General features: G+C 43.0%; 2 protein-coding genes across 4 annotated transcripts in view; one reads left to right on the top strand and one right to left on the bottom strand.

The window, feature by feature from the left end:
• The first annotated feature begins 66 nt into the window (after window positions 1-66).
• Window positions 67-531, top strand: CG16704 (uncharacterized protein). 2 transcript variants are annotated; one of them, NM_001298664.1, is made up of 2 exons: window positions 67-183; window positions 299-531. In NM_001298664.1, the coding sequence occupies exons 1-2, from the start codon at window positions 114-116 to the stop codon at window positions 466-468; spliced, it is 240 nt and encodes a 79-aa protein (NP_001285593.1). In that variant the 5' UTR covers window positions 67-113; the 3' UTR covers window positions 469-531. The 2 variants fall into 2 exon arrangements, with proteins under 2 accessions (NP_001285593.1, NP_608797.1); NM_134953.4 differs by having other exon boundaries at window positions 299-516.
• Window positions 532-539: 8 nt separating this feature from the next.
• The window catches only part of Drgx (Dorsal root ganglia homeobox), a 29,370-nt gene continuing 17,340 nt past the window's right edge, over window positions 540-12,569 (bottom strand). The window contains exons 5-8 of one of the 2 annotated variants that reach the window (NM_001298663.1): window positions 8,686-8,787; window positions 8,021-8,592; window positions 2,175-2,332; window positions 540-1,816 (exon numbers count right to left, since the gene is read on the bottom strand). In NM_001298663.1, coding sequence (NP_001285592.1) covers window positions 1,176-1,816; window positions 2,175-2,332; window positions 8,021-8,592; window positions 8,686-8,787 — 1,473 coding nt within the window. In that variant the 3' untranslated portion in view covers window positions 540-1,175. The remainder of the gene's footprint in view (window positions 1,817-2,174; window positions 2,333-8,020; window positions 8,593-8,685; window positions 8,788-12,569) is intronic. The other variant, NM_001103605.2, reaches the window with a different exon arrangement.

The raw sequence follows: 12,569 nt of genomic DNA, 5'->3' as shown, positions 1-12,569 counted from the left end.
GTCGATTGATAACCGATCCGGTTTGTGCCTATAGTATATAAAACGACCAACATCTCGGATCGGTCAACAGTTCGGTTTGAGATTTCAGTAAAGCAAGCCCAAGCAAAATCAATATGAAATACCTAGTCGTTTTTGCACTCATCTGCTGTCTTGTGGCATCAGCATTTGCGACTTTGAAAAACCGTAAGTAATAACGGAGAAAGCGATCAAATTTATAGCTACTAGGCTTTACTAGCATGAGGTACAGAATGGTCTCGCTGTGTTGTGCTAAAAATGGTGCTTCAATTTGAACTTGCAGCAATCTGTGGCGAGGAGTTTGGCGTCAAGGGTACTTGCCGTTCCCTGCAACCCATGTGGACCTATCGCCCAGATACGAACGAGTGCTTCACCTTCAATTACTCCGGCTGCCACGGAAACAATAATCTATTCCACAAAAAGTTGGAGTGCGAAGAAAAATGCAAAATATAAGTGCCCATTTGGTTGTGAATAAAGTTGGAAGTTCGGTTTTGTTATCCTAATGTGATCATCTTTATTGTTTTCTTTATGAACTCGTTTAATATTTATTAATATTGGTTTGGCGGTTACTATACTTAGTTTTCGATTCAGTGTCATAGGCTAGGCTATATGTGTTCGATTCGTCGTTAGCTATATCTATATGCTGTAGTTTATAGGTATGTATATATATTGCATTAGATTTTGTATATATGTTCATATGCATTTGCGTGTTAATTAATATTGTTAATCATTGGAGTTGTCCTCGGCTGTTGCTGATTATGTTGGGTTCAATCGGGGGTTATCTTTTCGCAATCTAACTGCCACAAACAAACAACAGCTAATTATCATTCTAACGTACCTAAGATTTTATTCGAGTGCATCTGTTTAATTGTTTTTTTTTCATAAATTTTTTTTTCCTTTTGTGTTTACTTGGTTCAATTAAAGTTAGGCTAGAGCTTATTCTACTATTAAACTTTAAAATGTTTTCATTGTTTATTGTTACAAACGCGCTGGTTTGGGTATTTCATTTTAAAGATTTTCTCGGACTTTGTTTGGAGACCAAAGAAAATGGCGTGGAAATAAGATGGCCTGAAGTTTGTACAAATTTATAAATCTGAAAAATAAAATACCCAGCCTTTTCATTGCACACTCTGTTCGTTTTTTCCTCGGCCAACTATTGTTTATTCCATTTTGGTCAGCACCACGTTTCCATTCAATGAACCCGATCCTGCAATCGCTCCTGATCCTGGAGAGCCCTCCGTTGCTGCCACGCCCCCGGATGATTGCTGCGTGGGCGTGGTTGGTGGCGACAATGTGGCATGTTGCTGCTGCTGATATGCAACTGCCGATTCGGCCAGATCCAAAAGAGCGGCCGATGATGTGCCGCCTCCTGCCGAACCTGATCCCGAACCAGATCCTGAGCCGGGGCCCAGACCATTCATGGTCATGTCCTGAGCCTCGTGCTTCATTCTCATCGTGTTGTTATTGTTGTGATTGACCACATGCTGCCCCAAGGCCGGATGGTGGGCGAAGGACAGGGGTGGCAAGTGGAGGCCCGGAAAAGCCAAGCCTGCAGCAGCTGCCGCGTGCAGCGATTGCAAAAGTGCCGCCGAATGCTCCTGCGCCTTCCGCCGCAGTTCGGCCACCGAATTGGACCGCGGATCATGAACGGATCCCTGGCCGGAGGACTTTGGCGATTCCGGCGAACTGGCCGCCGAGCTGCTGCTGACCGGAATGCTCAGTGGAGCCACCACCGATGAGCCCGGTGGCGGCGGGGGCTTCAGGGAGCAGCATGAGCACAGGCTCTGGAATGGAGAGACGCCTAAAAAAAAGAAGAAATTTATATATTATTTACTTCAGACTAAGTAGAATTTTCTCTTTCAAGAATTAAATTAGCAAGAGTGTCTCGAATGCAAGTATTATTAATGGTTACTACAGATTGATTATTGAAAAAAAATTAATTTTATTAATCGCACTCAAATGCCTTTAATTGGATTAGCTGATTTTCAATTCTATTTATCTTGTCCTAAATTCACGTTGTACTACGCAATGTTTTATTAAATTAACATTTTGTCAAGCCAGCAGATTTGATTTTGATGTATCTCCTTACACTCCGTCTAATTTGATTAGACTGAAGTGATTCGGATTGACTTTGCCACTGATCGATTGGCCAGACTCACCTTTCAGGCCCGGGAAAAGCGGCTGATGGGTAAACTGGGCGGCCAAGTGGGGTGGCAGGAAAAGCGGTGGGTGGTTGGCGCTCCGCTGGGCCGCTGCTGCCGCCGCCGCAGCTGCCACGGCGCTCTGCTCACTCAGAACGGGACGAAAGCCGCAGTTGCTGCAAGTAAATAAATAAGAGAAACAAGTTATTAAAAATGATATAACATAGCTTTTGAAAACTTGGAACCATTTGAACACCCTTCCGCAGTTTATTTGCGGAGATCAAAGGCGTAAATATAATATATAAAAACTGTAAATAAAACACCACACAGCACACAAGGCAAACAAAAACAGCAAACACAGTTTTAATTAACGCTTAATTGAAATAAATTAAAACATTTTTATGCGTAATTGCATTATTATTAATGAACCCAAATATTTTGTATGAGCGTGGGCGGGGGCGGGGGCATAATCAACACCCAGTTGTCATTTTTGTGATCGTTTTAATTGAATGAAATATTACGCTTAGTCGCATGTCAAGGCAAATGGGAATGAATAAAAAAACGAAACAGACACACATACACCCCAGCCAAACAATAAAAAGCATTTAATGCAATTTAAAAATTTTAATTGATAAGTGAGACAACGTTTGTGGAACTGGTAAATTCCTATGACTCGCATAATCTCCATTAATAAAATTATGGAACAAAATATATGTACATACATTTTTATTAGAAATAATTGCGTTTAATCAACGAGAGCGAAATTTCAGTAAGTGAAAAAAAATGCAATTTCCATTTGTTCAAATTTACATTAGGGCTGCGGCAGCCGAGGGAAAAGTGTCTAAAATTTGATAATTCCTGCAAAAAAAAAAGATGGGGCTGCTCTGTGGTCATAACAAATCTGTGGAAATGCTAATCGAGTTGGAGGACTTACGAGGATTTTCCAGCGCGGAAAATGACAGGCAGACCTCGCGAATGGCGACCGCAACCACCGAGAGAAACGGACCACAAACGTCGCGGCCACTGTCGCTTTTAATTCTCTTCGCATTTCACTTTTCATTTGTCCTCCTGCCATAACAGTTTTCCCCTCCATTTTCCTAAGCTTCTCATGTTTCTGACTTTCCCTTAGCCACCCACAGTTTGTCGTGATTTTTGTCGAGTTTTTCTCGTTTCCACTGGCCTTGCTTTTTTCGGCAGTTGGAAAAACGCAAAACGCTTGGCCGCTTGAAACGGAATTTTCAATGAGATAATTGAATTTTTTGCTGTGTTCCACAATGATGGTTTTGTCAATTTTCAATTTTTGTTTTCATTTTGAGTTAGAACTTCAAAAAAGGCACAAATATAGCGCTCTTTGAGATTGGAACCTAAGCACAAGTTAAGTTTAAGTTTATGTTCTGCTGATTAAAACAAACTCAAAAGCTCAAAATAGCTATAATATTTCTAAAGTAACAAATGGAGTTTTTGGAAGAAATATCCGTTTTATTGGAAAGTCAACACACGCATATGCATTTTCCCCACTTGCCCCTTGGCACCTAATTAAGCTCGGAGCCAAAAAGCAAAAGTCCAGATGAGAAAGCTCAAATAGCAGCCATAGGAAAAACAACGAAGGCAAACACTCGGGCGTAGACAGCACCGCCCCCTAACCCCCTTTTGGCCCCAACCCTCTCTAGTTGCGAAAAAAGCAGTAAACTTAAATGTTTGCGTATAATTAAGCACTCATCCTTTGGTCGTAATTAAATTTTGCATGTGCACATCCAGCAGATGCTGGATGTTGGATGCTGGATGGACCCGAGAGTCTGAAGCTCGGGGCTTCGTTCTAGAATAGCTCTGTCCTTTTTCCCCCCACGTTGCCGCCCCCTTTTAACCCTGGCAGCCCCATCTCTCTTTGCCAGATAAGCCTCTCTCTTTCGCTCTGCTTTTTTTGGGGACTAGCTAAAATATGCTAATTGCTATAGGCGACTTTGCTGCACTGCAAGATATACATACATACTTATTACAGATGAATATTTATTTATTCATAATTACATATTTAAAATTGCAAATCCTTAGTTGTTAGTGTTTGAAAATACTTGCTGATTGACTATTACAATTATATTTTACATAATATTTTTCCCAGTGCATCGAGCTGAGAATGGGTGGCTTTGCCGTGTCCCACGCCCACTCAACAACTGCCGCCGCCTTAATTGCTATACTCATAGAACCCACCCCCAACCCCCCCACATTTCCCTCTCTCTCTCTCTAATTAAGACATTCACAAGCTCGAGTGTTGTCGTTGAGCTCGTTAGTTAGTACATAACTTTTCCTCCGGCCAGCAAAGAGATATGGGGAAAAAGTCTGGTGATATGGGGTGAATGTGGGGGCTATGTCAATGTCAATCTTGGGGGCTCCAGCTCAGCTTCCACCTTGAGTTGCCGCAGAAGTTTTTCTTAAAATTTTCGCACTTTTCGCAGATTGCATTTAACGAAGGATAAAGTTTTCACGACTCGACATGCACATGGAAAATTCAACCCTTTTTTGCCTGGCTCCCGTGTGTGTATGTGTGTGTGTGTAATTAGTCGGGCAAACATATTTTAATGCTTTACGCAATTCTAACAAATTAAACTCAAGCAATCAACACCTAGACGGGCTTAGCTTTCCCGCTTCTGGCCGACAAGGCAAACTTAATTTCCGCAAAGTGTATCTTTTTCCACGAAACTTTTTGGAACATCACCCCCACCCCCCTCGCGGCTCCACATAATGCTTATTATATTAGGCTGCCCGAAAAGTTTGGAAGCACGAAGGCAGCTTATTTTAATTGCATGATGAATATTAAAATATTTGCTTAATTTATTATTCAAGCATTCGCATTCGTGCGCGCAGCGTAAGCGGTCGTTGTATCCGCACACCTGAATTTCACCTGAAATGTGGGTAGATATTTATATATACTATAAGTGGGTACACATAATTTGGGGCCATCTCTATGCGAATTTTCGGGGTAGATTCCCACGACCGAGCTACATGAACATATTTAGTTATTTGTGCATAAAGAATTTGTGGCGGGGGTGAATAAAGTGGAGTGGAGTTCAGAGATTTGGGGCTGCTAGCGGGTATTCAATTAACATTTTTAACTGGAAACTTATTCCAGCGAATGATTATGCGTTTGGTTTGAGGACTCCTTTTATGGGTAATTATATTTCGATGGATTTCGTACATATTTAATACCTGTATTTAAACATTTTGATAAATGCCAACTACTTGGCTTATTTTTGCCGCATATTTTTTTGACAACGCAGTTTAAGTACAGCGTTACAATAAAAACTGCATTTAAGTGTTTTTGAGTCGTTGCATAATTTGTATAATTTTTTTTGTGTTTTTGGTTCCCTTGAGTGGCCGTGTATAAACCTGTTTTTCGCCAAATATGTATCGAACTTCAAGAGTCTACTCTTACGTCACCGTCGACGACCTTGGTCAACTGAAACAAGTGCGGATTAGTGCTAAGTAATTATTTATTTAGTTTTTGTGATTGCCCCATTTGCATAAAATATGCGAGAACCAAAGAAAAACGCCATCGAGTGCCTGTCTAATGTGATGATAAATGCTTGCGATGATACGCTTCACTTCAGATCGAGATATTCGTTTGTGCTGATGGATGGCAAGGACATCCGGTTCGGGGGCATTTGAATAACAATATCACAGGCGAGATGTCACAAGTTTGGAGTGCTCGAGATTGGGAATTGATTTGGTCAACCGTTACAGCAGCACAAACAGCAGGGATTCACAGGGGGAGTCGGGTGAAATGATTCAGCAATCGGAATCGGAATCGCAACGCGTGCCCCTTCTCAGTGGGTTGTCCTTGGTCCTCCACACCGGATCCTGTTCTTTTTATTGTGGTGTAATGTTTGTTGTTCGAGCGCGTTGACATGTGAGCCAATACTTTTTATTCCCGGTTTTTTTTTTTGTTTTTGTTCTGCCCACCCATGGCCTCTTTGCCGTCTGATGAGACCGCCCACCGATAGAGGAAAATAATTTGAGGGGAAGTCTCGCAAAAAAAGAAGCTAACCCAAGCCACCGCCTTTTGTGCGTTTTCGGGCTGGTGGCATATGGTTAGACTCTCCGCAGAAAAACTCAAACGACAAACAAAACACCCTCGTTTACGCCCAATTTAATTTTCAAGTAGCTTTTTATGGCCTTGTGGCCGGGCATTTTTGAATTTTAGATTTGAATAGCTAAAAGCGAATAGAATAACGGAGTTAATAATCTTTAGAATTGGAAATGAAGGAAAAAATATGCAGCTAGATATGAGAGCATCATAAAGATTATTATCCAGAACACTTAGAATAATGTAGTTATAATATATCTCAGTTTTTTATAAGTTAAAAGTATGAAAAGGCTAAAAAGATGGAAGATGAGCTTTCTAATATTTATTGTATATATATAGTTAGTTTTTTTTAAGATACCCTATTTGGTAAGTATAACTATCCAAACTTATTACTTGGTAAGCCAACTATTAAGCTTCTGTAGTGGCAATAGATTCAACCCCTGGTTATATCCGTTTCAGCACCCTTACTCGATGATCCCTCTCCTTTTCGGCCAATGTAAACGATTATAAACCCAACGATCTGCTAATTGCCTGCGTGTCATTAAGCCTCCACTTACCGAAGAATTAGACAAACAAACAATAAAATTGATGGCAAGTGTCGCGTTTTGTCATCAAGCTGCGACAAAAACAACTGCCAGAAAAAAAATAAAGGAGAAGTGAAAACAAACTGCTTTTCAACCCCTGGCAAACATTTATAAAAATCCGGCAAAACGAGAAATTGCGACAAAATGTCACCCCCAAGTGGGCGATGCCCATGCAGCCATCTCGCTCTCTCCTTTCGCTTGCCTCTCTGTCTAATCCCCATTGGTTTTCTTTTGGCGACGATGACTAAATTAGCAATTGATTAAGGGGGTGGGCGAGTGGGTGGCTTGGCGAGCCAGCCAGACAATGACCGCAATGAGAGCTGTAATGACATTAGATGCTTGGCCGGGTGGACAATGCGATTCTTGACTCCCGATCCCTTGTTTTTCGCCACTCTGCACGACTTGCACTCAGCGAAAAGACTTACTAAAGGCACCAAAAAATTAATAATTGTATTCAAAGCTTGAACAACCCTCTTAAAATGGAGGAATATTTCAGAAGGCTTTTTAACAAGCATAACTTTAAGAACCCGAATATATAACATACAATTCATTTCGTTTTGCAACGAGTTTTTCGCCCAGTGCATTTATGCTACAGACTCCTGTGGCGCTTATCTCTTTATTCTCGACTTTCTGTCTTTTTCCCGTTGGATTTTCCCGACTCACGGGTTATTGAACAGGCGTGCGCAGCGGAAGGCGTTCTACTTAATGTTTTGGATGGAAAACGTTTAAATTCCATTGGCGCACTTCCGGTCAGCGGATGTCGTGTGCGCCAGCGGAAACATTAAGAGAGCAGTCTCCTCCTCCGAGTGCACCCGTCCCATGGAGGGAATCCCACCCCATTTGGTCGCCGACCACCCGCTAATGATGACGGTCATCATCGATATGGCCGACACGTGCAATCCCGAGGGCGCCCAGTATCTAATCATTGGCGGAACTCCCGCCATTGTCTCAGCCATATGTGGGATATGCTAGATGGATATCCTGATGGTATCCTTCGGCATAAGGGCGAATCAGAAGATAAATGACTTGGATGTTAGTGCTTCGAATTGATTTTCGCCGGATGCTTTGATTCGTTTTTATTGGCTGCAATTGTGCAATTAGGCAATCTCAATGCTAAATGAGATTTCTAAGCTTGTTTTACTAGTATTTAAATCAGTGCACTTAAAAAAGTATAATAATATGCATTTAGTAAATCGACTCACCTATCGCTGGCATTGCTGCCACCTCCAAAGTTGCCAAAGATGTGGCTTCCAAAAGCGGCAGCCGCAGCCGCCGAAGAGTGCGGCATCTGGGGGGCATGTGGGGTGGTGGGCGTGGGCGTGGATGAGGCCGAATTGTTGGAGGAGGCCGCCATCCTGGAGCCCGTAGTCAGGGACATTGGTCCGCCCACCTCGATGGGGGAGTCGGTGTTCCGCGAGTTTGAGGGGCTGCTCGGTCCCTGACCACCGCCTCCGACCAGAGGTGTGTGCTCCCGTTCCCTGTGCATGCCCGATGGGGAGGGGGATCCGGCACTGATGGAGCCCAGCGACTGGGAGGCAGAGTGCGGAGTGGCGGTCAACTGGTTGGAGGACAACGGGCGCTCGTTGTCGCTGGAGTCCAGGTGCATGCCGCCGCCAGGACTGCGGGAATGGGAGTGGGAATGCGAGTGCGAGTGCTGCTGCTCCATTTGTCCGTTGGCCAGCGGACTGTGCGACCTCTGACGAGGCGGCAAGTCATCCATGTCATCGTCTATTTCACCCGTTATGTCTGGCGAGGATTCACGGGAGTCGTGCAGCTGAAGTGGCAGAGAAGCGATAATTTAAATATGTAAATATTCATTGCTTAATTTAAAGGAGTCCGTTGCCATCTTGTAATGCAATTTACTTACCTTATCCAGGGAGCTGCTGCTCTCTCCATTTTCCCGCTTCCGCTGCTCGTCCTTGAGGCGCTCCGCCTTGCGCCACTTGGCCCTGCGGTTCTGGAACCAGACCTGCGGGTTGGCAAAATTGAAAACTCGAATGAAATTGAGAAAGTTTCGGAGCAAATTGCCATGATATGGCCACATGTCTATTATTATTATTTATGCCACGGGGCGAGTTGGCTGCCTCGTTGACTGCCGTGGCAGCCAATGGAAAATTGAAAAACTTTCCCCGCATACAGATGAAATTTTCCACCTCAGAAACTTTAACAATTTGCTATGGCAGCGCCACCCCGAAAAATGAAAATGTTTGCGTTTCCCTTTGTCTCTCCGGCCAATCTAAGACGTAAACAAACAAAATCAAATTTTCAATTTTCCCCAGAAAGACAAAACAAATTTGGCCCGTAATCAGCGCCTAAATTGGGCGGTGGATGGCGGCGATAACGGTGGAGTTTTCCCGGTGGGCGGGGCACCTCACACACACTCACACACATGGAACACATGGCCGACTTGCTCTAATGAGGCTCAATCAAGACAATGCCTTGGCATCCTTAGACACATCCTTTTGGATTGCTTGCTTATGCGCGCGTGCTTCCTTTTTGTACCCCCCATTTTCGCCTCCCTTTCTCAGCAATTTTCCTTACTTCCCGTTCGTTTCGTTTGCTTTTAGTTCCGGTTTGCGTTGATTCCCCAGCTTAGAGCGCCCTCTAATGGGATTTCCTCCTGCTCGGGCGCCATCTTGAATGGAAATCACTCTCTATGTGCTGTGTGTGTGTGTGTGTGAGTGCAAGTAAGTTTCCTAATCAAAATTCAAATTAGACATTGTGCAAAAGTTGGCATTTTGGCTACATTGTTGTAATCATAACGCAGATAAAACAATTTCAGCATACTTTGCCCTCCAGGCGAACACCCCATCCTCTACAGCTTTCTCTCTGCCAGCCGCCATGTTTCCCCAGACTTCCCCAGTGTGCTCTTGCTCCTGCTCCTGCTCCCGTATTTTTGCTGGGCAAACAATAAATTGCGCACAATCCAACCCCCGAAAAGGGAGGACTCCACCGACACCCATCCAGCCCAGAAAAAAAAGAGAGCACCCACAACCCTCCACAGCGAGGTCGGAACTTTGGCAGTCTTCCTCGTTTTTTGGTGGTGACGCCCACCAGTTACTTAATACAATATTTATGCCATAAGCACATTACCAATAAAATATGGCTGTATAAACTTTTTCTCTCTGTACTGTGTGGGGGTAGGTGGAGAAAGAGACAGACACATGCGGCGAGAAAGAGAGCAAAGCGAACGATAAAAGCGGCTTCTCCTTCTGACTGCTCCTGTTATTATGGCAAAAATTGAATAATGAATAACAATTGTGTGCGTCTGTCTCCCTCCCTCCGGCAGTTGCCATCTCACTCATAATTTCATGCACAATTTTCTTTTGTTTTAATACACACAAATTTAACGTGTTTCTTGTTTATTCAATTCGCTTGGTTTAGTTTCTTGATTGCTTGCTTGAAATTACTTTTCAAAGTGGATGGGTCACAGGACCTGTTCAAATATATAGAAAATAGAATTTTCAAATTGCATTGTTCTTCAAATTGGCCAAAAGAAAGGCAATCCGAGATTGTGAAATATAACAAGTTGAAGTCTGTGGGAAAAGCGGGCATACTTTTAGGGAGCGGCTATATTCATTGTCATGTAGATTTTGGGCAAGTAATTCAAAGCTGTAGATTTTTTGAGTATGTGTGGCAATTATTAATATTTAATTCAGGGAAACACCAATTTTAAGCTAATACATGTAATTTTCCCAAGATATATTGCCCCACTGCACATGTCTTCTCTTATTAATCATCTCAAGAACCCCTCGACCCACTTCAAGTAATTTATTTACCCAAGCTAACGCCCAAAGCGACATAAATTTCTCATAATTTTTGAAGAACAACAAACAAAACAATTATTCATGTACTCGGCAAACACAATTTTTGCGGTTGCAAGTTACAAAAACCGATTTGCCATGAAAACGAAAACAAATAAGCAGCAAGCGGGTAGCGTAAACAATACCAAGTTGTTACAACAGCGAATTACACACGGAAAACAACAACACACAAGCTGAAGGAAACAATGAAAACACAATGGAAAACAGGCAGCAGACGGGGGAAAATCCGGAAAAAAGGGGCGAGGATGCAGGAGGTCGTCTGTGGGGTAATTACGGACAAGTGCGCACCATTAGCTTCCGCAAACAGTTTGTCCCGATCCCGGAACACTCAATGCAAACAACACCCAGGGACTGAGTACCAAGTACCAGGGACCAGAAACCAAAGACCAAGGACCTCGATGACGCAGCTCAAGTGGAATGAATGAACAGATGTGTTAATATCAAACGCATTTTGCTGCCGGCTAAACCGAACCCTTTGCAACAATAATTGGGCTACCGCAGCAGCCAACACCCTGCACACCACCACCCCTTTCCCGGCAATCCCGGAATCCTCGGTTCCCTTCCCCCTTAAAACCGCCCATATCCTGAGGCCAACATAAGGCGGACTCGATGCGATTCGACGGCCATCAACTTGGATCAGCATTAAAGGATTACTCGAGCAAATGCAATTATTTGACAGGCAGGCCAGTACACTTGGATAAATAATTAATAGTTATGAACTCTTTCTGAAATTCTTTTAAGACATGAAAAATTGATGATCCAAAGAGGAGTAGAGAGCGTTTTGATTTTTGTTAAACTACTACCACGAAAACAATTTTTTTCCAGTGCACTTCCTTACACCCCGATCCTTCCACTTCTCATCATCTTTTGTGGTTTTTTCTCACATCGCCACTTGGGAGCACTGTGATTATAATAAATTATCAATTATTGGCATTATATGCGGTGGCAGCCCGTTTTGCGGTGGTTCGAGTGGGTGGTGCCACATTTCCGATTGGGTGGCTCCATGGTGGGTTGGGTGTATCCCAGACGAATTGTCATGCTGCAGCACATTAATTCTAATCGAATTAGTTATGTATGAGGTGCGTAGTTGGAAATGTGAGAACCGGTAATCGCAGTGGGTTAACGACTTCATTATTTATCGCCTCAGACTGGAAATTGATAACTAATATTTTGGGGGCGCAGTGGGCTTATTGAAGATATTATTATTATTAATGTATGGCCGTGCCCCAAGGAATTTGATTGCAAGTAGCTAGTCGATAGGGATTTTGAAACTTAATCATTGCATTAAGTTAAAGACTGACACCTACTGCAGCATAATAGGTAACGAACAGTAGTTATTTCATGAAGTTTTCATCAAGTAAGCCACTTACACTTCATCGCCTAATGCTATGCAAATCTGTTCAACAGCATTTTCCCGTGAGTAAATTCTATTCCACCCTCTGTGTGTTTTCCTCCGCTTTCATTCCATTCAAAAATCAAATTTCCCACTCATTTATCAATCAATATCAGTTATTAGAAGGCTCTACTGCATTAGCTCGACTTCAAAGTGCTTTGTCCTTGTCAGGTGGGTCCGCTGAATATACATACATATATATGTATATATCCCTGATCCAGCTGGGTCCCGGGCCTTAGTCATGAGCTCGCTGGGATATACATTAAGTAAATGATTTTTGCATTGAACTCGAAAGGGAAAATGCGAAGAGACACGGACTTTATCCGGGGCATCAAAAATTGACAGATGAAAAAATCCCGTGGAAAACGTATCAGGTTACAGGCAAGTGAGCGGCTAAACCGGAGAGTCAGGGATGCTGGTGAATCAAGCGAAGTACACATAATAAATTTTATTATAAAATTTATTTCCGCCACGCCGTTGTGCGGGCCACAAAAAAAAAAAAAAACAAGAAGGAAAAAGCAACGAAAAATGTGT

Source organism: Drosophila melanogaster, chromosome 2L, assembly GCF_000001215.4.
Source record: "Drosophila melanogaster chromosome 2L".
Lineage (NCBI taxonomy): Eukaryota > Metazoa > Arthropoda > Insecta > Diptera > Drosophilidae > Drosophila > Drosophila melanogaster.
Note: the sequence above shows the minus strand (reverse complement) of the source record. Positions and strands in the feature narration are given on the sequence as shown.